Source organism: Myxocyprinus asiaticus, chromosome 24 (assembly GCF_019703515.2).
Source record: "Myxocyprinus asiaticus isolate MX2 ecotype Aquarium Trade chromosome 24, UBuf_Myxa_2, whole genome shotgun sequence".
NCBI classification, from domain to species: Eukaryota; Metazoa; Chordata; class Actinopteri; order Cypriniformes; family Catostomidae; genus Myxocyprinus; species Myxocyprinus asiaticus.
In genome coordinates this window covers 43,660,879-43,687,643 of record NC_059367.1, presented here as the reverse complement: position 1 = coordinate 43,687,643, position 26,765 = coordinate 43,660,879, and the positions used below count along the sequence as shown (strand labels likewise).

Here is a 26,765-nt window from a genome sequence, read left to right as displayed (position 1 = left end):
AAATCTTGGTCTACCTGACCTTGGCTTGGTATCAAGAGATCCCCGAGTTTTCCACTTCTTAATAAGTGATTGAACAGTACTGACTGACATTTTCAAGGCTTTGGATATCTTTTTATATCTTTTTCCATTACCTTGTTACGCAGGTCTTTTGACAGTTTTTTTCTGCTCCCCATGGCTCAGTATCTAGCCTGCTCAGTGCATCCACGTGAGAGCTAACAAACTCATTGACTACTTATACACAGACACTAATCGCAATTTAAACCTGTGTGTGTCATCTTGAGTGTCTTTAACAAGGCCAAACATTCAAGGGTATGTAAACTTTTGATCAGGGCCATTTGGGTGATTTCTGTTACCATTATGATTTAAAAAGGAGCCAAAAAACTATGTGATAATAAATGGCTTCATATGATCACTATCCTTAAATAAAAGACAGCTTTTTTGCATGATCAGTCATATTTTCAAAACCAGTGCCAAAATTTCACAATTTCTGCCAGGGTATGCAAACTTTTGAGCACAACTGTAAATGGAATTTTAGAACAACCAGGACTCTTCCTAGAGTTGGCCACCCGGCCAAACAATCGGGGGAGAAGGGCCTTGGTAAGAGAGGTGACCAAGAACCCGATGGTCACTCTGGTTGAGCTCCAAAGATCTTCTGTGGAGATGGGAGAAACTTGCAGAAGGACAGCCATCACTGTAACACTCCACCAATTTGGGCTTTATGGCAGAGTGGCCAGACAGAAGCCTCTCCTCAGTGCAAGACACAAATAAAGCACCAAAAGGACTCTCAGACTGTAAGAAACAAAATTCTCTGGTCTGATGAAAGAAAGATTGAACAGTTTGGCCTCAATTCCAAGCGTCATGTCTGGAGGAAACCAGGCACCACTCATCACCTGCGCAATACCATACCAATGGTGAAGCATGGTGGTACTAGCATCATGCTGTGGGGGTGTTTTTCAGTGGCAGGGACTGGGGAACTGGTCAGGGTTCAAGGAAAGCTGAACGCAGCAAAATAAAGAGATATCCTTAATGAAAACCTAGTCCAGAGTGCTCAGGACCTCAGACTGGGCCAAAGGTTCACCTTCCAACAGGACAATGACCCTAAGTACACAGCCAAGACAATGTAAGAGTGGCTTTGGGACAACTCTGTGAATGTGCTTGAGTGGCCCAGCCAGAGCCCGGACTTGAACCCAATCAAACATCTCTGGAGAGACCTGAAAATGGCTGTCCACCGATGGTCCTCATCCAACCTGACAGAGCTTGAGTGGATCTGCAGAGAAGAATGGCTGAAAATCCCCAAATCCAGGTGTGCAAAGCTTGTCGCATCATACCCAATAAGACTTGAGGTTGTAATCGCTGCCAAAGGTGCTTCAACTAAGTACTGAGATAAGGGTCTGAAAACTTATGTCAATGTGATATTTGTTTTTTCTTTTTAATAAATTTGTAAAGTTATCAAAAATCTGGTTTTTGCTTTGTCATTATGGGGTATGGAGTGTATATTGATGTGAGATTTTTTTTAATAATATTTTCCATGTCACTATACCCTAACACACATTTAGTGTTAATGTTATCATTAAGTTTTTCAGAGAACTCTAATAAGTAGTAGGGATTCCTTTTACCTTCAGAAAAGCTTCAGTTCTTCTAATTAGAATATTATCATTAATAAAAAAATCACTTAATTATTACAAGGGTCAATGATGCTCATTTTTTTGTCCACATCTATTAAGTTATTCCAAAATACATTAAAAACACAATTAAGACAAATACACCTATACTATGATAAACATTTCAATTTCAATTTATGATTTCAAAGTCAGTGTGATATTTTTTCTGGGACACATTAAAGTAAGAAAACTGTTTAGAGACAGTAATAAATAAACAAACAAATAAATCAACAAAAGTCTAATTAAAAGCTTAAATTGTTGACTAAAGGAATGCTGGTATAAGTAGTTTAGAATAATCTTTTATTATTTTGTTTCCTTAAAAAACAAGCAGTGAAATATTTTTTCTTTAAAATATTATTAATATTTGAAAAAGGTTAGTCAGTCAAATCAAAGTCCTGTGGTGTAACCAATATGCAGGTAGCCACTTTGTTGTTATGTGTCAAAAAAAGAGCAGGGTCCTTTTTTTGAAGTTTTTTTTTCTTTTCTCCCCAATTTGGAATGCCCAGTTCCCAATGCGCTCTAGTCCTCGTGGTGGTGTAGTGACGCGTCTCAATCCAGGTGGCGGAGGACGAATCTCAGTTGCCTCCGCATCTGACACCGGCAATCCACGCATCTTATCATGTGGCTTGTTGAGCGCATTGCGGCGGAGACATAGCGCGTGTGCAGGCTTCACACTATTCTCCGTGGCATCCACGTACAACTCACCACGTGCCCCACTGAGAGCAAAAGCCACATTATAGCGACCATGAGGAGGTTACCCCATTTGACTCTAACTTCCCTAGCAACCGGGCCAATTTGGCTGCTTTGGAGACCTGGCTGGAGTCACTCAGCACGCCCTGGATTCGAACTCATGACTCCAGGTGTGGTAGTCAGCGTCTTTTCTCGTTGAGCTACCCAGGCCCCTTTTTTAAGTTTTTTAAAAATATCTGATATTTTGCCATTTTTATGAAAAGTCACATTTTGTTAAGGTCAAATGGAGTAACACTAAAAAATCTCTTGATATTCTTGACTCAGATATTCATGATATTTATATAAAAAATTTTTTTTTTACCTTGAATAATATGTCTGAAAAAGGTTTTTGAAATGATTAAAGGAATAGTTCACCCAAAAATGAGAATTTGCTGATAATTTACTCACCCTCAGGCCAGCCAAGATGTATCTGAGTTTTTTCATCATCAAAACAGAATTTAAGATTTTTAGGATTTCATTTCAGGCCTCCTCCTCTAAACAATGCAATTGAATGTCCTCCATTTTTTGACGGTCCAAAATGCATATTTAGGGTGCATCAAAATAATCCACACGACTCCAGTCGACAAATAAAGTTATTCTGAATGCAAACGATTGATTATTTTTAGAAACAAAACAATACTTATATACTTTTTAACTACAAATGTTTGCTTCCGTACATCTCTGTGATGTGCGCTCATAAAAGGGATTACGTAAGCTCGTTGGTAAGGTCACGTGTCACGTGGAGGAGGAGTCAGGAAGTGCCTCATTGTTTACAAGAGAAGGAGCGCCCTACAAAAGTACATTCACTTGCATTGTTTAAAGGAGGAGGCCTGAAATTAAATCCTAAAAGTCTTAAATTCTGTTTTGATGAAGAAACAAACTCAGATACATCTTGGATGGCCTGAGGATGAGTAAATTATCAGCAAATTTTCATTTTTGGGTGAACTATTCCTTTAAGTTGTGTATGCTTATGTGTATTAAAGGAACAAAGAAAGTATTTCAATATCTTTTACTTAATGGTTACACCACGTGACATTTTAAGAGTCATTAAATCTCTTTTTTTTTTTTTTTTTTTTTGTAGTAGTAGAAAATACAAAACAAAATTATTTTTCCATAAATGTATGAAACCAACATGGACTCAAATATTACATTTCAATGAACTTGACACAATGTTTTAAACTATATTTTTAAAAGATTTCTAATTTTTACCATCTCAGACAATCTTATTTGTTAGTGACCCATAAGTTAATTAACTGGACTGTATTTAATGTTGTTTAGTTTATAAATAATAGAAGTTCATTCATTTTAAGGTGATTAGTGTTCTCTTTCTTTCAACATAAATGCTAATGTGCTTTGAATGCACAGAGAAATAATGAGTATAATCAATTTCATAATCATCTATACTCTGTGCTGTAATCACTCCAGTTGAGATTATTGAAGAATTAAGAATATGTGGAAGAAATTGTATTGTAACGACACATTTGAATTAACTCGTCTTTACTGCCTTTTCCCTTTGTTTAGTAGAAGTTACACAGAGACATTTTAATTACGTGATTAAGCAACTTATTAGTAAATGTTAATAGTAAATTATTAAAGCGGCTGCACACGGTCGACGTCATAAAATGGGTTACTAAAGGAGAATTCAAAACCAAACACCGCAAGCTCCAATTAATTTCAATAAAGTAATTTCCAGTAAACATAAAGCATAGAATTTTTCCATAAGGATAAATTATGGTAAGAGGCATTTTTATGTTTTCAAAATTGTCTTTACAAAACTTTAAGAATGTAAACGAATTTTCGGGCTGTTATGATCCTCCAAAGCGCTAGATGTCGAAGCATATAAAGTGCATGTGTAAAACTCTTGATGTTTGCGCGTCTGAAGCAGCTGTCGTAGCATTGGCTGAAAACATGGCAAAGCCATCGAGATGATTCGCGTCATCTTTAACCGCGTGTTCAACGGAATATAAACCATGTCATGGGTGTTAAATAGTTGTGGTGTTGGACTGGTTTTGGTTAGAGGTTTTAACTTCATGAAACTGACAAAAACTGACAGGCAGCACAAGAGCAGCTCTGTGTCCTGAGACTCGAGAGAATCTCTTATTTTACACAGCTACGACGCTTTTTTAGATGGAAGTCGCATTGTAATACTTTGTGTTTTTCACACCGGAGTCAGATCATGTCAACAGCGGAAGACACAGACACAGAGTTGCGCATGCGCAGTGAACCGCAGACGTGTGTGCCCGCAGGCTGGAGGAGAGAGATGAGAGAGAGACAGAGCGGAAAGACAGCTGGAAGAGTCGATGTCTACATCATCAGGTGTGTGTGTGTGCGTGCGTGTGTGCGTGTGTGCGTGCGCGTGCATTTATTAATCTTGGATAATGTTAACCCTGCTATTGCGTTGGGGTCATTTTTGACCCGGGAAAGGTAGATAATTATTTTTAAACACCACATCGTTTTTAGTACGGGAATTAAATTGTGTGACTTTGTCAAGACTATCAAAAAACACATAATACATTTCCCCAGATTTTTTAATCACATTGTTTAAGAGAGATAACAATAATATAAATATATATTATTATTATTATTATTATTTTAATTGTTACATCTTTTGTCTTTGTGGGTTAATTATGACCCAGGTATCAATTGTGACTTTACACAGATTTATTTGTACATCTATGAATTAGATTTTTTTTTCTTAAACACTTACATTTAGCCTCTTTCCCAAACTCTCTCACTCACTTTTTGTCTCTCACTGGGACCGCACACACACACACACACATACACATACAGTTACACACAGACACACACATTCCTGTACAAAACAGACATGACAGATGTAACAAACATAACAAATGAACTAAATCAAAGGTACTACTGTTTAAAGGGGGTGTACGAGAGCAAAAGTTCATGCACACATTAGTCTAAATAGGGCTTGAAAGAGGATTTCGACATTTGATTATTTCTAAGAAAATGGCATATTAATTTATAACTTTTATATTTGTCAGTTAACATGCCAAAATATCAATCTTTTTACTTGTATGAACAGTTAAGAACCTATTAATGAATTACAATATACAGTAGTTTTAGATGAAAACCATCGGGTTATGAATGATTTATAAGCTTGAGTTCCACCGGGTCAGAACTGACCCGTGAATGCAAAAGGTGTATGCAGATTCTGAATACAATAGGAGGGTTAATTTATAAAAAGTGGTTCCTGTAGGTAGAGCATGGCACTCGCAATGCCAAGATCATGGGATCAATTCCTAGAGAACACACAAACAGATCAAATGTATACACTGAATGCACTGGAAGTCGCTTTGGATAAATTGTGATGTTCATATTGCATTAGCCTAATCATTGTTAACATATACAGCTTTTAATGTTAAAAATACATGAGTATATTTAGAAATTAACATTGGCCAAGATTAATAAGTGCTGTAAAAGTAGAGTTTATTCTGTGGCTGAGTTCAGAATGGCATACTACACATATCTGTCTATGGCAGAAATAGTAAGAGTAGTATGCCATTCCGAACTCAGCGACTGTCTCCAACATTCACATATGACTCGTATTTTCCCCCCTAATGGCAGTCGTGATTAACTGTCATTTTGCTCACAGTGGATTTTATTCATTGAGTGAGAAGCTAGTAAATGTTTACCTCAGAATGACATTACTGTGTGTTATTTTGTTCACACACAATGGGACCATGGGACACACATGGGATAAGTTGAATGAAATTCATTCAGAATGTATTATTATTAGTATGATTTATTATTATTACTTTTTTTATAGTTATTATTTTGATAATTTACTGCAACAGCAACCATAATTCAGGAAGGAAGCAGAAATTCATAGATGTGATGTAGGTTGTGTTTGTGTGCAGAAATAAATGACACTTGTACACATTTAATCACATTTACTGTAATTACAAAAGCTTTTTGTGATGTATTTGCAACGTAAACATAAAAAATAATTTCTCAATTCTACATTCATAATTGTCCAAAATACAGAACTAGCTATCGTTTAGAATAAAGTTTAGGTCAAAAACTCTTCGCGCTGATAGTTTTGAATGAATACATCACATCCGGCCGGGCAGTTGCGTACGGTCAGTTCGCACAAGAACCTCAAATCGTATCCGAAAATGTTGCATCCGGATATGGTCGCAGGCCCCGCACGACTCTCCATTGGAAATGAAAGACTTCCGGTTTAGCGTCTGTGCTTTGTCGGATGCAATGAAAAGGTGGCTTAAGTTCACGTTAAAAGGGTTAGTTCACCCAAAAATGGAAATTCTTTCATAATTTACTCACTTTCATGCCATCCCACATGTGTGTGACTTTCTTTCTTCTGCTGAACACAAATGAAGATTTTTAGAAGAATATCTCAGCTCTGTAGGTCCATACAATGCAAGTGAATGGTGACCAGAACTTTGAAGCTCCAAAAAGCACATAAAGGCAGCATAAACGTAATCCATATAACTCCAGGGGCCAGTTGTTCAAAAGTAATCTGATCAGATTATGGCTATCGGATTGGATCAAATCTTGAAAATGGGTTGTTCAAAAGTAAAAAAGGATTCTGAAATCGGATTAGATCACAAAATCCAATCTTGGTTTTGATCTGGATCAAATCGTCAGTTTGTGTTGTTCAAAACTTTTTAGTAAAATTGGGATACTTTTGATCCAAAAAATCAGGATTATACTGATCCCAGCAGAAGGGTGGATTTCAACAACAACAATGTAATAAAACTTTAAAATTGTTCAAAATACACCATTTGTATCATGTAATATATACAAAAATGAATTTAGCTCTTGATTAGTTTAACCGTTATAGTGATAAAGTATAGAAGTATAAAGTACACACTGGGCTACCAATTAAGCCTTTCAGTAAAGTGAAAAAGAATAAAAGATTTTGTCCCTATAAATAATCCCCCAAACAGATGTCAATAGCAAAGAAAAATATTTAATTTTAACTGTCATTTGTCACAGTATATTAATTACAATGAATCATCAGAAATCAACCAGTCAAAAGTAGTTTATAATGATTGCATCCCTTATTGCACGTCCAGTCAGTCCCTCATTCTGAGAGAACGCAGAGGTTGGTCTGGGTCTTCAACAGGCTCAGGTGCATCATAAATATCATCAGAGAGGGGGACATTTAGCCTTTTTATGATTTAAAACACATGTTCAAAATATCCACCATGTATTTGTGAATAATGTGTATTTGTTTGTTTGTATTTATTTGTTTTGGCTCAGATGAGGGGTCTGACGGTTTAAAAGAAATTGAAAAAGGAAGGGGATGTTAGTATTGTTTTATTGTGATGTTTCTGTCTCTTCAAATAAAAACACTTAAAGTGACCCCATGCTGGCTATTCTACCTGTTGTTCTATACATAGCTAGTGGCCTACATTGTGATATGTAGTCCCATTTAGAGCACTGGTAATCTGGATTTGGTAATCTTGAAAAGTTTGTATCTGGATCAGGGTGATCCAATCCAATGTGCTTTGAAAAACCAACACAAAAGTAAGATGGATTACCTGATCCTGGATAGCAAAACATGGGATTTCCAAATGGGATCTGTGAACATCATTCTGATCCAGATTAAACTTTTTGAACAACTGGTCCCAGTAGTTTAATCCATGTCTTCAGAAATGATATGATAGATGTGGGTGAGAAACAAATGTATGTCTTTTTTTTAATTTTTTTTAACTATAAATCTCCACTTTCACTTTCACATTCTGAAAGTGAAAATGGAGATGTATAGTAAAAAAAAGACTAACATATTGATTTGTTTCTCACCCACATCTGTCATATCATTTGTGAAGACATGGATTTAACCACTGGAGTCGTATGCATATTAAGGAAAGTTTGTTCAGAACCAGAATCTAAAAGTGTGTTAACATACACTATATTGCCAAAAGTATTCACTCACCCATCTAAATAATTGAATTCAGGTGTTCCAATCACTTCCATGGCCACAGGTGTATAAAATGAAGCACTTAGGCATGCAGACTGCTTCTACAAACATTTGTGAAAGAATGGGCTGCTCTCAGGAGCTCAGTGAATTCCAGCGTGGTACTGTGATAGGATGCCACCTGTGCAACAAGTCCAGTCGTGAAATTTCCTCGTTACTAAATATTCCACAGTCAACTGTCAGTGGTATTATAACAAAGTGGAAGCGATTGGGAATGACAGCAACTCAGCCACGAAGTGGTTGGCCACGTAAAATGACAGAGTGGGGTCAGCGGATGCTGAGGCGCATAGTGCGCAGAGGTCGCCAACTTTCTGCAGAGTCAATCGCTACAGACCTCCAAAGTTCATGTGGCCTTCAGATTAGCTCAAGAACAGTGCGTAGAGAGCTTCATGGAATGGGTTTCCATGGCCGAGCAGCTGCATCCAAGCCATACATCACCAAGTGCAATGCAATGCGTCGGATGCAGTGGTGTAAAGCACGCCGCCACTGGACTCTAGAGCAGTGGAGACGCGTTCTCTGGAGTGACGAATCACGCTTCTCCATCTGGCAATCTGATGGACGAATCTGGGTTTGGCGGTTGCCAGGAGAATGGTACTTGTCTGACTGCATTGTGCCAACTGTGAAGTTTGGTGGAGGGGGGATTATGGTGTGGGGTTGTTTTTCAGGAGCTGGGCTCGGCCCCTTAGTTCCAGTGAAAGGAACTCTGAATGCTTCAGCATACCAAGAGATTTTGGACAATTCCATGCTCCCAACTTTGTGGGAACAGTTTGGGGATGGCCCCTTCCTGTTCCAACATGACTGCGCACCAGTGCACAAAGCAAGGTCCATAAAGACATGGATGAGCGAGTTTGGTGTGGAAGAACTTGACTGGCCTGCACAGAGTCCTGACCTCAACCCGATAGAGCACCTTTGGGATGAATTAGAGCGAAGACTGCGAGCCAGGCCTTCTCGTCCAACATCAGTGTCTGACCTCACAAATGCACTTCTGGAAGAATGGTCAAAAATTCCCATAAATACACTCCTAAACCTTGTGGAAAGCCTTCCCAGAAATGTTGAAGCTGTTATAGCTGCAAAGGGTGAGCCGACGTCATATTAAACCCTATGGATTAAGAATGGGATGTCACTTAAGTTCATATGCGTCTAAAGACAGATGAGCGAATACTTTTGGCAATATAGTGTATCTTTTGCACTCCAACTTTGGGAAAAAAACACTCACACCATTGGCATATAATGCAACAAGTCAACTGATTTTAATAAAAGATCCACCTATCTCTGTGTAAAAATAAAATTACGTTGCTGAAACATTTCTACGGTTATTTCTTTTTTACATGTAGTTTTGCTCCAAAATCATAGACGAAAATTGTCATTTTGACCCTCCTTTTAGATAGTATTCGATTACGTCCTCGAACACGCCCCCGCCACCATAATGGATGGAGACACTGGTGAAAAAGCACTGTTTCTCCAGCACCAACGAGATAAAGAAATAAATTCAAAACACTGTGACTGCGAAAAACATTTCAGTTTATATAGAAATGCTCAATAATATTTCAAGAAGGTGTTACGGGAAGATAATATGAAGATAAACTTAACTGGTAGATTGGATCCTTCCAACAAAAACAGACTTAAATGGGCTTCTTGTGTAGTTATTACTTTTATATTTGTTGCATTAAGAACCTATTAATGAATTACAATATACAATAGTTTTAGATGAAAACCATCGGGTTATGAATGATTTATAAGCTTGAGTTCCACCGGGTCAGAACTGACCCGTGAATGCATTCATAGCATATCACTATTTATACATCAAGGATCTCTTTATTCATAGTTTCATAGCTTTGTCTTTTCTGATACATGCTGCTGTATTTACAATGACAGAGTGTTTACTCGACTTAAAAAACAAGACCAAGCCAAGTTTTGTATTACTTTGAATGTAACATTGTCTACTTGAAAATAAATGTAATAAATGAGACACGGTCAAACATTTAATAGTTTTGGAGTATTCAATAAATAAGAGACCAGACTGCTTTATGTAAATGAGTATAGAATGCTAGTGTTGTAAATTCAAGAATCAATTTACTGTCATTGAGCATTTACACAGTTGTACAAAAGATACAAATATTTCACTAAAGAGCCAAGACGGCAACAGAAGAACACTTACAAACGGGCGAAACATACAACCAGCTGAAAGTTGTTGTCGTGTCCCTTCTTTTCTTACAATGCACTCTGATGTCCACTTCTTTGTGTTTCTTTGCCTGTTGGACAGATTATAGCTCTATACAGCTGGTACCGTTTAAAAATACAAACAACCAGTTTATAAAGCTGTGACGAGGAGGAGGGCGTGGCCGGGCTGTGAGGCACAGCCGGCGCTGAATCAGCTGATCAGCAGGAGAGCGAGATAAAGGGGAGCAGGAGGCAACCAGTTCGAGAGAGAGAGAGAGAGACGCACGTGGCCGTGTTGTGTGTGTCTGTTTGTCTTACGTTTCTGTTGCTTTAAGTTCAGTTTTACCATAAAAAGTTATGTTTACTGTTCAGCCGGTTCCCGCCTCCTCCTTGCCCATCCTTGAACTATTACAGTGGTGCTGAAATCTGGGATGGAGGAGGGATGCACTGTCGCTGAGTCCTCGCTGCTGCCATCCGCTAGGGGAGCAGCTGCGGCCGTCTGCCTGGTGACGGAGGTTCTGTCCACCAGGGGCCAGAGGACTCGATCTCGTACACCAGGGTAGGAGCGAGCTGGTGTCCACCAGAGGGCGGAGGAGCGGTTGAGGACTGGCCGGTTCTTCCCTCTCTCTCTGTGTGTCTCCGCTTGCCCTTTCCCTCTCCCCACGCCTCCCCTCGTCTCTCCCCCAGGTTCACAGGAGGCGGGGTGGACCACCAGCTGATGGAACGGGCAGAAGGGCAGCGTCTCCCCTCCAGATATGTGGGGGGGAGTTGGTCAGACCGGTGGTGCCCCGACCTGAATTGGGCGGGGGAGGAGTGTGACGAGGAGGAGGGCGTGGCCGGGCCGTGATGATGCATGGCCAGTGCTGAATCAGCTGATCAGCAGGAGAGTGAGATAAAGGGGAGCCAGAGGCACCAGTTCGAGAGAAAAAGAGACGCACGTGGCCGCATTATGTATGTCTGTCTTGTGTTTTTTGTTGTTTTATGTTCAGTTTTACCATTAAACTTTGTTTACTGTTCAGCCGGTTCCTGCCTCCTCCTTGCCCATCCTTGAACTGTTAGAAAAGCATATAAACTTGATCGTTTATACCAAACTTTAAATACTACACTAAACTTTATGTGGTATTTAGTAATACTCTTTCTCCCACTGCACCAGCAGACTAACTGTTTTGATCTGTGTCTCCAGACAAGATGGCGACGGCGCATGTCGTGACATCATCAGAATTTTATCTATCCACAGTTCCCTTACGATTCAGTTCACATGAAATTGTGTCACTAAGCTAACGCTCTGGGGAGTGTCCTTCAACACGACCTAGTTGAAACCCGTATACAATTACACCAGGATTGTCTGTGGTGTTTGCCATGGTCCAGGATAAAATCGGTTACGCATACACCAGAATTTTCTTCCTTCTAGACAGCGATTCATCTCTCGTATAGAAGCCCTCTACTACTTCGCCATCGATATTCACGAGTCAGCGGGCGGAATCTTCAAGACAATGAGAAGACTCCGCTCCCCTGCAGTGTTCCGGCAAACGTTTACTCTGCCTCGCCGCTTGCCGCTTCATTGGTGAATGGGCTGCTTCAGCATCCTGATTCCCCGCAGCGCTTTGGCAGGAGTTTTGTATCCTTATAAGCTATTGTGATATTGTGTATGTATGTATGTATGTATGTATGTGTGTATGTGTATAAAATATATAAATTATATATATTTTGTAATATATATATATATATGTGTTACAAAATATATAACTATATATATATTAGTACTAATATATATTACACACACACATCACAGATTTAATATTAGCAAACTGTAGTTTTGGCAAGTCATTTAGGACATCTACTTTGTGCATGACTCAAGTAATTTTTCCAACAATTGTTTACAGACAGATTGTTTCACTTTTAATTGGCTATATCACAATTCCAGTGGGTCAGAAGTTTACTGTGCCTTTAAGCAGCTTGGAAAATTATGTAAAGCCTTTAGGCAATTAGCCAATTAGCTTCTGATAGGCTAATTGGAATCAATTGGAGGTGTACCTTTGGATGTATTTTAAGGTCTACCTTCAAACTCAGTGCCTCTTTGCTTGACATCATGGGAAAATCAAAAGAAATCAGCCAAGACCTCAGAAAAAAAAAATTGTGGACCTCCTTAAGTCTGGTTCATTCTTGGGAACAATTTCCAAATGCCTGAAGGTACGACGTTCATCTGTACAAACAATAGTATGCAAATATAAACACCATGGGACCACGCAGCCATCATACCGCTCAGGAAAGAAACGCATTCTGTCTCCTAGAGATGAACGTAGTTTGGTGTGAAAAGTGCACATCAATCCCAGAAAAACAGCAAAGGACCTTATGAAGATGCTGGAGGTAACAGGTAGACAAGTATCTAAATCCACAGTAAAATGAGTCCTATATCGACATAACCTGAAAGGCAGCTCAGCAAGGAAGAAGCCACTGCTCCAAAACCACCATAAAAAAGCCAGAATACAGTTTGCAAGTGCACATGGGGACAAAGATCTTACTTTTTGGAGAAATGTCCTCTGGTTTGGCCATAATGACCATTGTTATGTTTGGAGGAAAAAGGGTAAGGCTTGCAAGCCGAAGAACACCATCTCAACCATGAAGCATGGGGGTGGCAGCATCATGTTGTGGGGTGCTTTGCTGCAGGAGGGACTGGTGCACTTCACAAAATAGATGGCATCATGAGGAAGGAAAATTATGTGGATATATTGAAGCAACATCTCAAGACATCAGCCAGGAATTTAAAGCTCAGTCGCAAATGGGTCTTCCAAATGGACAGTGACCCCAAGCATACCTCCAAAGTTGTGGCAGCAAAAGGACAACAAAGGTATTGGAGTGGCCATCACAAAGCCCTGACCTCAATCCGATAGAAAATTTGTGGACAGAACTGAAAAAGCATGTGCGAGCAAGGAGGTCTACAAACTGAGTCAGTTACACCAGTTCTGTCTGGAGGAATAGGCCAAAATTCCAGCAGTTTATTTTGAGAAGCTTGTGGAAGGCTACCCAAAACATTTGACCCAAGTTAAACAATTTAAAGGCAATGCTACCAAATACTAACAAAGTGTATGTAAACTTATGAACCACTGGGAATGTGATGAAAGATATAAAATCTGAAATAAATAATTATCTCTATTATTCTGACATTTCACATTCTTAAAATAAGTAGTGATCCTAAATGATCTAAGACAGGGAATATTTTCTACAATTAAGTGTCAGGAATTGTGAAAAACAGAGTTTAAATATATTTGGTTAAGGTGTATGTAAACTAATGACTTCAACTGTGTGTATGTGTGTGTATATATACATTTGTGATATACAGAGTGATCAGGCAACAAACTAAAATCTGAAGACTCATCTATAAAGCACTGGCAGAAAATAATGTGGCATCAACAGATTTAAGGTCACAATAGGATATCATTGTGTTATTGCATTTCTTTTGAGCAGGTAGATTAACACTTAATTCAATAAGCTTATGATCAGAGATGCCAGTGTCAAAAGGAGAGATTAAAGCAATATCAAACCCAAATGTACAGATTAAATCAAGAATATGACCATGAGTATGAGTAGAAAAAGACACCTGTTGAGTCAAATTGAAACAGTCAAAAACAGACAATAGTTGAGATGAATTAGAGCAAACTGTATCCACATGAATATTAAAGTCACCAAGCAGGAGGACACAAGATGACAAAGCACAGACGAGAGTCAACGGTTCACTGAGTTCGAGAAAAAAAATCAGATTGAGCCTTAGGAGGACGATATAGTAGAATAATTGTGAGAGGACAGTGTGAATCAGCCTTCAATACCATATATTCAAATGTATTAGTGTTGTGGAAATCAAGTTGTGCGAGACGCAAATCATTTCGACAGATGACAGCAAGGCCACCCCCCTTGCCATGTAGCCATGTCTGGACAGGTGTTTATATCCATCTGGTGTAAGAAGGTTCAGCTGCAAATAATCATTGGGTACTTGCCAGGTTTCAATGAGTAGTAACATATCAAGGTTATTGTCAGTGATTATTTCATTGAGATAAGAGGCTTTATCAGAGATGGAACGACAATTCAGAAGAGCAAAATGACGACATGAAACATCCGGGTTGATTGACGAATTATGGTGCTCGTCATCGCTGTTAAGATATCAATGATCGGCGTGTTCTGCAGTCAGTAGAAGGTAGCTTAGACTTAGGTGGAGCCCTGTTGTTAGACCGGATGCATGGGATAACAGCATGCATTGAACAGTGACCGTTCAGGGATCTTCTGGATGAGCGGTGTATATATCGCGGACGACGTGTAATTCCAAGCAACTGACAGTACTGATATGTCGCAGAATCAAGGTGCAGATGGCAGTTTAAAGCCCTGAGTTGAGATGGTATCCAATTTCCATTTCAGTTTTGTCACCAAAAGTGAAGCAAAATAAAAGCAGAATGAGCGCTACTGCCCGAGGCATATTTATGCTGACAGATATAATGCGGGCCACCGGCGATACCACGTTAGCCAGAGCCCCAACCGTCACATCACCAATATACAGCTTACCAAAAGGAAGGCTACCCATCCAAACAGTAAATAATCAGCACAACTGACACAGAGAGCGTTAACTCACCCATCAGCCAAGCCGAAAGCAGTGGCAGACAAAACAGGGAGAGATCTCGCAGCAGGAAGACGGCCGAACAAGCATCAGGCAGCACAAAATTGGAACATCAAAATACCAGGATCCAAGAGAGTCCAAAACAAAACAAAAAAACGTTGAGGGAATCAAAAAACGAAATAATCCAAACAAGGCACAAACAGAAACGGACAGAACAAACAATAGTCCAGTTGCGAAGCGGCAGCCAAACACGCACAACGTTCTCGCCCCGGAAGAGAAACTCTACAATTAGTTCCAAAAATGAACCTAACAGGAACCATATGCTAACGTTTGGTGAACGTGGTGGTGTGGTGTGCAGAAAATTCACAATCTCCTCGCAAAAAGATTGTTTAGAACTGTAATACCCTATGGTCTGTCCCTAGCTCCTCGCACATTCACGAAGTGTATCAATGCGGCACTCGCCCCATTGAAACTGAATGGCATGCACATTCTGAATTACCTCGGTGACTGGCTATTGCTAGCCTAATCAGAGGCTCTATTGTGCGAGCACAGAGATCTTCTACTACAGCAATTGAACAGTCTGGGTCTCTATGTCAAGTGGGTGAAGAGCAAACTTTCCTCCAGCCAACAAATCTCTTTTTTGGGGGTCCGACTCGGTGAGGATGTGTGTGCACCTCACGAGCGAGCGCGTTCAGACTGTTCTTCAGTGTCTGTCTCATTTCAAACTGGGAAAAACACTTTCACTGAAATCTTTTCAAACAGTGTTGGGTCTCATGGCAGCAGCTTCCGCCATCATACCATTATGCCTCTTACACATGAGACCACTCCAGTGCTGGCTCAAGCATTGTGTGCCATGGCACGCATGGCGCCGGGGGTGTATTCACATTGCCGTAACTTGCCGCTGTCTTGCTGCTCTAGCTCTAGGGTGTTATGCTGGGTCAGGTTTTCAAGCACAAAGTAGTGATCACAGACGCGTCCAATGCTGGGGTGCATTGTGTGATGGATGTCTAGCTTTCGGCACCTGGACAGGTGCTAAGAAGGCATGGCACATCAACCGCCTGGAACTGTTAGCTGTCTTTCTAACCCTGAAGGCTTTTCATTCTGAGATGCAGAATCACCATGTGCCGATTCAGTCGGACAACATGACGATGGTGGCGTAGGTATATCACCATTGCGGAATTAATTTGCTGTCAATGATGAGCCTGGCTCGGCACCTATTCCTGTGGCGTGAGCACCTCTCCCTGCTGGCGACATATGTCCCAGGCCATTTGAATTATGATGCAGACCTGTTGTCACACCAAGGAGCAATGCCGGGCGAATGGAGACTTCATCCTCAGACTGTCCTGAGGATTTGAGAAATATTCGGTAAAACGGAGATCAATCTATTTGCCTCCACAGAGAACGCCCACTGTCCCCTCTGGTACGCCAAGTCCCAAGCTCCACTAGGAGTGGATGCAATGGCCCACAAATGGCCTGTGAAATGCAAATACGCGTTTCCCTCAGTGTGCCTCCTTCACTGTGTCATATGCAAAGTCTGAGAGGACAAGGAAACGATTCTATTGGTTGCGCCAAAGTGGCCCAATCAGTCCTGGTTTCCAGAAATGATAGAGATTCTGGATGGCCCTCCATGGGAAATACCGCTGAAGAGCGATCTCCTCTCTCAAGTGCAGGGCACAATCTGGCATCCTCAGCCCAAGCTGTGGAACCTGCATGTGTGGCCCCTGAACGGAGCGTGCTAAACGTGCCAGAATTGGCTCAGTTGCTTATGAACACCATTTTACAAGCTAGAGCGCCATCCACGAGACACCTTTACGCACTGAAATGGAACGTGTTCACTAATTAGTGCTTATCACGCGGCAAAGACCCAGTGAACTGCCCCGTACCTGAAATTCGTAAATTTCTTCAAGAGCAATTGGATGCAGGGCTCACTCCGTCAATGCTCAAAGTTTATGTGGTGATTATTTCTGCGTATCACGCAGCTGAAGCCAGCACCTCCTATAGGCAAACATGATTTGATCATAAAGTTCTTTAGGGGAGCGAGGCAGCTAAATACCCCTTGTCCGGCTACAGTCCCGACTTGGGACCTAACTTTGGTCCTAAAAGTGCTTGTGGGGGCCCCCCTTCTAGCTTCTGGACTCATTTGAATTGCATGTGCTTTCTCTTAAGACAGCATTGGCCTCAGTAAAATGGGCCAGTGATTTGCAAGCGCTATCAGTCGACAATTCATGTCTGGAGTATGGTCCGGGTCTTTCAAAAGCCATTATCAAACCCAGAAAAGGCTATGTGCCTAAGGTTTTATCCATGTCTTTTAGAGCTCAGGTGGTTCACCTTCAAGCCCTTTTTCCTCCTCCATTTAATTCGGAAAAGTCCTTGCATTTGTTATGCCCTGTGCGAATGCTACACACATATGTTGAACGCACCCACCAGTTCAGACTGTCTGACCAGCTCTTTGTGTGCTATAGAGGGGGCACAAAAGGAATGTCCGTTTCCAAGCAAAGACTTTCTCACTGGATCGTTGATGCATTCGCCCTGGCTTATGAGTCACAGGGTGCGAATTTCCCAGTTGGTTTTAAAAAAATTCAGCTAGAGGCATGGGCTCTTCATGGGCATGGATGAATGGCGTGTCCTTACAAGGCATATGTTTTGCAGCAAGATGGTCTTCTCAAAACACATTCGCAAGGTTTTACAACCTAGACGTAATGTCTCTCTCTTCGCAAGTCCTCTCTGTCTAGAGCACCTGCGTTTTGTTGGCCAAACATATACTTATGCCCCTCTTTTTAATTACGGGCTCCCTGTCATTTTACACAACCACCTGCATTCAGACCATTGTATTTCCCAAAACTCACAAGTACTTTAAATAAAACTTCCTTCCCGACTGGGTTCGTGAAGGGGTTCATTCATACTATATGACCATAGTTCATATATATATATATATATATATATTAGTTGTGCTCAAAAGTTTGCATACCCTGGCAGAAATTGTGAAATTTTGGCATTGATTTTGAAAATATGACTGATCATGCCTTTTATGGTCTTTTATTTAAGGATAGTGATCATATGAAGCCATTTATTATCACATAGTTGTTTGGCTCCTTTTAAAATCATAATGATAACAGAAATCACCCAAATGGCCCTGATCAAAAGTTTACATACCCTTGAATGTTTGGCCTTGTTACAGACACACAAGGTGACACACACACAGGTTTAAATGGCAATTAAAAGTTAATTTCCCACACCTGTGGCTTTTTAAATTGCAATTAGTGTCTGTGTATAAATAGTCAATGAGTTTGTTAGCTCTCACGTGGATGCACTGAGCAGGCTAGATACTGAGCCATGGGGAGCAAAAAAGAACTGTCAAAAGACCTGCGTAACAAGGTAATGGAAGTGGTGGTGGAAGTAGGAGTGGTGGTGGCGTAGTGGGCTAAAGCACATAACTGGTAATCAGGAGGTTGCTGGTTCAATCCCCACAGCCATCACCATTGTGTCCTTGAGCAAGGCACTTAACTCCAGGTTGCTCCAGGGGGATTGTCCCTGACTATTTATACACAGACACTAATTGCAATTTAAAAAGCCACAGGTGTCGGAAATTAACCTTTAATTGCCATTTAAACCTCTGTATGTCACCTTGTGTGTCTGTAACAAGGCCAAACATTCAAAGGTATGTAAACTTTTGATCAGGGCCATTTGGGTGATTTCTGTTATCATTATGATTTTAAAAGGAGCCAAACAACTATGTGATAATAAATGGCTTCATATGATCACTATCCTTAAATAAAAGACCATAAAAGGCATGATCAGCCATATTTTCAAAATCAATGCCAAAATTTCACAATTTCTCCCAGGGTATGCAAACTTTTGAGCACAACTGTATATACACTATATTGCCAAAAGTATTCGCTCATCTGCCTTTAGACGCTTATGAACTTAAGTGACATCCCATTCTTAATCCATAGGGTTTAATATGACGTCGGCCCACCCTTTGCAGCTATAACAGCTTCAACTCTTCTGGGAAGGCTTTCCACAAGGTTTAGGAGTGTGTTTATGGGAATTTTTGACCATTCTTCCAGAAGCGCATTTGTGAGGTCAGACACTGATGTTGGATGAGAAGGCCTGGCTCGCAGTTTTCACTCTAATTCATCCCAAAGGTGCTCTATCGGGTTGAGGTCAGGACTCTGTGCAGGCCAGTCAAGTTCTTCCACACCAAACTCGCTCATCCATGTCTTTATGGACCTTGCTTTGTGCACTGGTGCGCAGTCATGTTGGAACAGGAAGGGGCCATCCCCAAACTGTTCCCACAAAGTTGGGAGCATGGAATTGTCCAAAATCTCTTGGTATGCTGAAGCATTCAGAGTTCCTTTCACTGGAACTAAGGGGCCATGCCCAGCTCCTGAAAAACAACCCCACACCATAATCCCCCCCCTCCACCAAACTTCACAGTTGGCACAATGCAGTCAGACAAGTACCATTCTCCTGGCAACCGCCAAACCCAGACTCGTCCATCAGATTGCCAGATGGAGAAGCGTGATTCGTCACTCCAGAGAACACGTCTCCACTGCTCTAGAGTCCAGTGGCGGCGTGCTTTACACCACTGCATCCGACGCTCTGCATTAGACTTGGTGATGTATGGCTTGGATGCAGCTGCTTGGCCATGGAAACCCATTCCATGAAGCTCTCTACGCACTGTTCTTGAGCTAATCTGAAGGCCACATGAACTTTGGAGGTCTGTAGCGATTGACTCTGCAGAAAGTTGGCGACCTCTGCGCACTATGCGCCTCAGCATCCGCTGACCCCGCTCTGTCATTTTACGTGGCCTACCACTTCGTGGCTGAGTTGCTGTCATTCCCAATCGCTTCCACTTTGTTATAATACCACTGACAGGTGACTGTGGAATATTTAGTAGTGAGGAAATTTCACGACTGGACTTGTTGCACAGGTGGCATCCTATCACAGTACCACGCTGGAATTCATTGAGCTCCTGAGAGCGACCCATTCTTTCACAAATGTTTGTAGAATCAGTCTGCATGCCTAGGTGCTTCATTTTATACACCTGTGGCCATGGAAGTGATTGGAACACCTGAATTAAATTATTTGGATGGGTGAGCGAATACTTTTGGCAATATAGTGTATATTCTGAGTGTTTCCCTCCTGGCTCACCATGAGGGTCATTCACTTGCGGCATACTCATGTTGGTCGCCATACCGCGGGGCTGCGGCGTCATGTTTCCTCTCTGGGAAGGTTATGTCGTGTAGTGCAGAAAATTCCGAGGTATGGTATTTGCGCGCCCATTTTAAACACCATAGCCAATCCTGCTATTATTATAGAAGGGTTTCAACTAGGTCATGTAGAAGGACACTCCCCATAGTGTCAGCTTAGTGATGCAATGTCTTGTTCCTTCATCTCAGGGAACCAAGGTTACATATTTAACCGAGACGTTTTCCTGAGCAACCGCTGGGCGGCACCATGATGATTCTAAAAGCCTGTTTTGTATTTCTGGTCTTGAGACGCCAAGTAAAAACTGCCAAAACAAGTGATCCAGAGGAGAACAACAACCATTTAATGTTGCTTGGTGTAAAAATGAATTTCAGGCTCAACTTATGCTGTTGTTGGACGTCAAAATAACGCTGAATAATTAATGATATCAACGTAACTAACCTTGAACCATCGCTTCATGTCATCTAAACACTCAGGTGAGGCACTGTCTATAATCTCAACTCCGTGAAGTATCGGCATGCTTTTTGACAATTTTTACAAATGTAATACCTTAAACATTACATTACCCGCTAAGAATATACGCCGATGCGAGTGAAAACATTGGAGACCCGAAATTGAAAACAGTCGAATCATAGAACACTTCCGCGTAAAGGTGGATACAAAATAATAGAATTACTCAGTAAATATTGATCCATGACATTTAATATTTTGGCTTTGGTCATCATTTATGTTTATGTTTCACCAGTAAAAAAACAAAGTTTTGAGCAGGGACCTCTGGTTGAGTTGACACTGAATGACCCCTTAACTTGTATTACTTACGGAGAACAAAAAGAGACATTAGACAGAAATACAGTGTCAGTCACCATCATTGCATTTTGTTTCTATACATTAGAAGTGAAAATCCTTTGTGCCTCATAGAAAAAAGAAAGTAATTTGGATTTGGAATGACTTGAGGGTGAGTAAATAATGACAGATTTTTTTTATTTTTGAGGTGAACTATCCCTTTGAGCTTAAAAAAACTGGGATGATTATAAAGAAATGTACAAAAAACAAAACAATAATGGAGAATACAGCTAAATTGGTGGGTAGGTACATTTTCCCATGCTATATCTGGGTCAGTTTGGATAAAGATCACACATTTTTGTGATTCATTGCTTGAAAAATCCTGTGTTAATGTTTCCATCAGTTTGGATTGTGAATGAATTGTGCTGTAGTTCAAAGGTCATTGATGTTTACAGTGACTTTGTTCTTGTAGTCCTCAGGGCCAGAGCTTCAGATCCAAAACTCAACTCCACCGATATCTGCTCTCTGAAACAAACACCGACCTGCAATTAAGTGACTTTGACTTCTCAACATCCAAAAACCACAGTAGAGAACATCAGATCAAACCAAACGGTCAACAGAAAAAGAAAAGAAAACTCAAGATCACATCAGATATTACAGAAAATTCTCAAAAATTGATGTCAAATGAAGGAATGGAAGAAGAGAAAAGAGAAGATGAAGAACAGAATGGTCTAGAAAACATGGTCAAAAGAGACAGTACAGCAAATCATTTCAGTCTAACCGCAGCTGAACGTACAGAGATTCCTGCTGTAACAGTGCAGTCTGCTTCAGAGAGTCAAGAACAACATCTGTTAGAGAACACGGGAGAAAAAGAGGACGAGTTTATAGGAGAAAATTATCACAGGGAATGTATGTCACCTTGTAGAGACACAGAAAACAGTGAGTATCCCCTAACGGAACCTGCACTGAAATAAATATTGGCTGAATTGAATTTGGGAATAGTTGTTACTTGTGTAAGGTGTTTTTTGTAGGATTCAAGTTTTTGGTAGAGAAACGGAAAACAAGTCCATACTTCAGTGGAAGGAATGATGGTAGGTGGGAGTCCACACAGATCTTAATACTCTTAAATACTCTCGATCTTTCTTTAAAAATGTTCCTTCTCAGGTTTGAGTCCCCCAAAGCGTAAGGCCTTCAGGAAATGGACTCCACCGCGCTCACCCTACAATCTGGTACAGGAGACACTGTTTCACGACCCCTGGAAGCTTCTAGTGGCCACGATATTCCTCAACAAGACCAGCGGTAACACTCGTAACTACTCACTCTTTATTATAACTATTTCCCACATGTGGAAGTGTGGACATTATGTAGAGACCAAAACATGTTAATCAAATCAAAACTAGCTTCTATTTGAGCTGGTTTGTGTAGATTGCAACTCTGCGCACTCTGTTCATTCTCTCAAGCAACTTCTTGTCCAATACAAAATGTAGGCACAATTAATACTGTCTGCAAATAAAATTTCAATTTCACAGTATATTGTGTTGTCTGAATGTTAATATATAGTTGTTATGTGTCAATCCTTCTTATTTTCTAACCCATATATGCAGGTAAGATGGCGATCCCCACACTGTGGCAGTTTTTTGAGCGGTATCCGAGCGCAGATGTGACTCGTGTGAGTGATTGGAGGCTGCTCGCTGAACTGCTACAGCCACTGGGTCTCAGTACACTACGAGCCAAAACACTCGTCCGCTTCTCTGGTGTGTCGCTCGTTCAGTTCAAGTACCACAATACGTTGAATCAGATGCTCAGATAAATTGTTTAAAAATGAATGTATTAGTCATTAATTACCCTTGTGTTGTATCAAATCCTGTTGTTATTTTTTTTTCTGTGGAACACAAAAGGAGACATTTTGAAGAATCTTCATGCAGTTCTTTCCCATACAACAACATTTCATAGTGGCTAAAGTTTTCAAGCTCCAAAATGACAAAAAGCTCCCTAAAAGTACCATATTAGCTGTCCATATGGCTTAAACGATATATGCTATAATAGCTTTGTGAGAAATTTATGAACTTTTTGGAGCTTGACATCTGTGGTCACTATGAGCTGTCTAGGGCTGTAACTAACGATTATTTTGATGATTGATTATTCAAAGAAAGATTAATCAAATAAAAAAAATTATAATACTTATTCAAATATAGTTATTAAAAACCATAAATGATTGCGTGCTATACAAAATATTTTGTGCACCAAAAAGGTTTGAAATATAAATGTCACAATATAAATTGCATGAAGTTGAATGAAAAAAGCAGCACAACAATTTAAACTATTCCATTCTGAATTATAATAAAGAAAAACAAAAGCACAATCTAAGTGTTAGCTGGGTTAAAATGTTGTAAAGTCTTTATTCTAAAAATATAAGGGACTCTGTACTTTTACTTTTGTTCTAAAATAAAATTTCTGCACTAAATTAAGGATTTCAATTACGGTTACATTTAAACCGAAATTTGATGTCCAAAAATAATGTTTAACATATAGCACAGTTTAATCGAAGTGATTACGCTCCCTCTCTGTGTTGCGATCGGTTTGATCGATGCGGATGTATTGGCACGCTCGCGTGCTTGTGGTAAAGACAAACAGTTTTGCAAAATGGAAATACACACCTGAATTTGAATTCATAACATTTAACCTTGTGCAAACACCGCCTATACATGTGTGGACATTGTATTTTTGCTTCGCTATACACCGCATAATTTAAATTAAACTGACTGATCTCAGTTCAGGAGATTCTGGGCTGTCAGTAAAGAGTTAAAGTTTCACGTACATAGTCATGTGACAAAACAACATGGTGCCGATCACAGCAGAGTTTGTCTTTGGGAGACATGCCCAAAAAACTACATATGTAAAGAAACCTCATGAAGGTTTTACATTGAATCATTGTTTGAGTCAAAAGATTACAGTCTCTAGTTTCATCCAATATGCCATTTCAAAAATGTGAGCGAGTTATCACGAAATGCCACGCTGCTAAACACAATGTACACTAATGTGTACTTTAGCGCATGTTTTCCTTAGAAATCCTATATTCATTGTGCATTATCACATTGAGAATAAATAGATTAATCCAAAAGCTTTATATGGAGTTACGATGAAAATAAGGTGCATTTCGAACTGTTCTGAGACCAGTGCAGTCAGACAGCACACTGGAGGTTAAGTCATTCACTAAATAGGAAGCAAGGGAGTATCCTATAGCTCTCTGTGCAGCTAAGTGCATTCACTCCTAAAATCAGATCAATAGTTCAGTTTCAGGCTGCAGATGATGTTTGGATCACTCAACATGTTTGACAGACATGGGACAATGATAATCAGTACATAGATTCTAATAAAATCTGACTTTCTACAGCTTGATATTATTAAAATTTTCACAACTTAGTCCCGCTGTCCACATATGTGGACATACATTTTTAGGAAAACTATTTGGTCTAAGAGAAAAAAAAAAATGTATTTATTTTTTGCTTGTTTATTAGGTGCTACAAGTTACAAATCAAAAAGGGAAATGGAAAATGCACACAGCAGTCATGCTTGGGTCTCAGGAGGTTAAACATTATAAAATATAGGAAATAACAGTGACATATGTTATGCGCTGGGTCTTGTTTTACGGCTTCAACTTGTTTCCGCCATTATCAAATGAGTTTTATCTACTGTAAAGTGATGTCACTGACGGAGTTTCTCTGTGCATGCCACACAATTCCGATTAATCGATATTGAAATTCATTGCAGATTAATTTAACTATTGATTTTTATTGAGTTTAGAAATGTTGTTAAAAGAAAGCCGTGAAAAGTTTCTTCAAAATTCTCCATTTGTGTTCCACAGGAAAAATAACAGCATACGTATTTGGAACGACAAGAAGGTAAATAATGACTTATAAATTCTTTGCGTGTCAGCCATTCACTGATAAAGTCAGTAAAGCTTGTAGCATTTTAGTGCTTGTGTGTGACTCAAGAATTGGTGACACTCAAATGCATGTCATGCTATCACTTGTGTTTTTGAAACGTTTGGCTATGAATGGTGTTGTGCAGCCTTAGTGGACATCTCTCTCATAATCGAATGAATCTTGTATTTCAGATGAGTATCTTAATAAATCGTGGCGGTATCCCATTGAGCTACACGGCATCGGCAAATATGGCAATGACTCGTACCGGATCTTCTGTGTGGAGGAGTGGAGAGAGGTAAACATTCAGTGTCATAACAGCTTATACAGCATATAGAAGTGTTGAGTTACTCAAGTGTATTGGGGTTCATTATGATGTGTGTTGTAGGTCACTCCAGATGACCATAAACTCAACGATTATCACACATGGCTGTGGGAAAACCATGAGCGATTAGGAATCTGAAACTTTAATCAACCCATCATGGATACAGTAACATATGTGAATCAGTGTGCAGTACCACAGAACTGTTCTGAGAACAGCTGTACAGCATTCAAAGGTTCAGCCACTATGCCGATGGCTTTGATTGGAAAATGCTCTTAAGTGCTTTTCTCTATATTGATATTCCAATTGTTCCATCATGTTTGTTTTACATCAATTCAGGAGAAATATGTTTTACCAAAGTTGTCTCAATAAATTACCTTTTTATCTTTTGTACAAACTTTTGTACTTCTTTTGAGTGAAAGGGAATATTCAGAAAGAAACATTGGGAGTGGCTTGATGTTATCCATCAGGAATTGACTGGAAAGTATAAAGTGATCTCTATGACAGGTGGCTGAAGGGGAGGGATTAAAAATAAGAGGGCTTCGTTACTTAACCTGAAAATTTGTGTCAGAGGTGGAGCAAGTTATTACATTTTGACGAAAGATTGAATTACTGTGCACTGGTGAATCTTTCACAAACCCAGAAATAAACCATTCAAATAAGATTGAACAGTTTTAGAGTTGTAACTGGCTTTTAGTTGTAGTGCCCCCTATTGGCAGAATAGGACAAAATTTGGTGAACAATCTCAAAGTGTTGTCTTGTCAAAATGTACCAAGTTTTTTCAAGTTTGGACTTTGCATTTAAAAGATATAGGTTGATAAGTGAAAATAGGCCACACCCGAAGATTTTATAGGCTTGTAACTTTGAAGTGCTTTGACAAATCAAAATTCTTTTGATACATTTGTCAGGAGTGTCTGTAAATGATGTATGCCAAACTTAATGCCAATCGGACCAGCGGCCTAGGAGAAGAGAAAAAAAACAAAAAGAATTTTGGGAAAATTCAAAATGGTGGAAAAATGAAATGAATTGAGATATACATTTTGTTTGGGTTAACTCAATGAATCCAAGGGGAGATTATTTTTTTTATAATTGAGTCATTTGAAAAGAAGAGCAAGTCATCAACACGGGTTTGAACCAAATAGTCATGAGTATGAGTACCTTTCACTCCCCTATTAATATAATGTTACTCCCCAGCCCACAAGCACATTTACCAAATCTACACGTTAATAATCAGTTATTTACTCATACATTTTTTCTTTGTTTAATATAATGCAGTAACTTTAACTTGTATATGAAGCCCTTGATGCTTGAGCCTTTACTTGGTTATAAACACCTACTTTAGTGAACTAACACGAAAATGACAGTAGTGTTTATAATAGCCTATAATAAAAAATAAAAAAATGTTTCT

General features: G+C 39.8%; 1 protein-coding gene across 4 annotated transcripts; it reads left to right on the top strand.

Annotated features, from left to right (window-relative positions):
* The first annotated feature begins 4,262 nt into the window (after positions 1-4,262).
* On the top strand, positions 4,263-26,016 carry mbd4 (methyl-CpG binding domain protein 4). 4 transcript variants are annotated; one of them, XR_007892867.1, is made up of 8 exons: positions 4,263-4,706; positions 21,585-22,051; positions 22,144-22,203; positions 22,277-22,411; positions 22,717-22,866; positions 24,978-25,014; positions 25,230-25,333; positions 25,424-25,459. XR_007892867.1 is itself a non-coding variant. In XM_051653300.1 (8 exons), exons 2-8 carry the CDS (start codon positions 11,369-11,371, stop codon positions 25,496-25,498), a joined length of 1,089 nt encoding a protein of 362 aa, XP_051509260.1. In that variant the 5' UTR covers positions 4,560-4,706; positions 10,619-11,368; the 3' UTR covers positions 25,499-26,016. The 4 variants fall into 4 exon arrangements, 3 of the variants coding, with proteins under 3 accessions (XP_051509258.1, XP_051509261.1, XP_051509260.1); XM_051653300.1 differs by lacking the exon at positions 24,978-25,014 and adding an exon at positions 10,619-11,466 and having other exon boundaries at positions 4,560-4,706; positions 25,424-26,016; XM_051653298.1 differs by lacking the exon at positions 24,978-25,014 and having other exon boundaries at positions 25,424-26,009.
* Positions 26,017-26,765: the final 749 nt, after the last annotated feature.

Excerpts from the sequence above, each read along its gene's own strand:
- mbd4 (XM_051653298.1), top strand. The coding sequence starts at position 4,567 with ATGTCAACAGCGGAAGACACAGACACAGAGTTGCGCATGCGCAGTGAA. Across the intron at positions 22,052-22,143 it reads TTGTAGAGACACAGAAAACA|GATTCAAGTTTTTGGTAGAG; the intron begins GTGAGTATCCCC and ends TGTTTTTTGTAG. Across the intron at positions 22,412-22,716 it reads ATTCCTCAACAAGACCAGCG|GTAAGATGGCGATCCCCACA; the intron begins GTAACACTCGTA and ends CCATATATGCAG.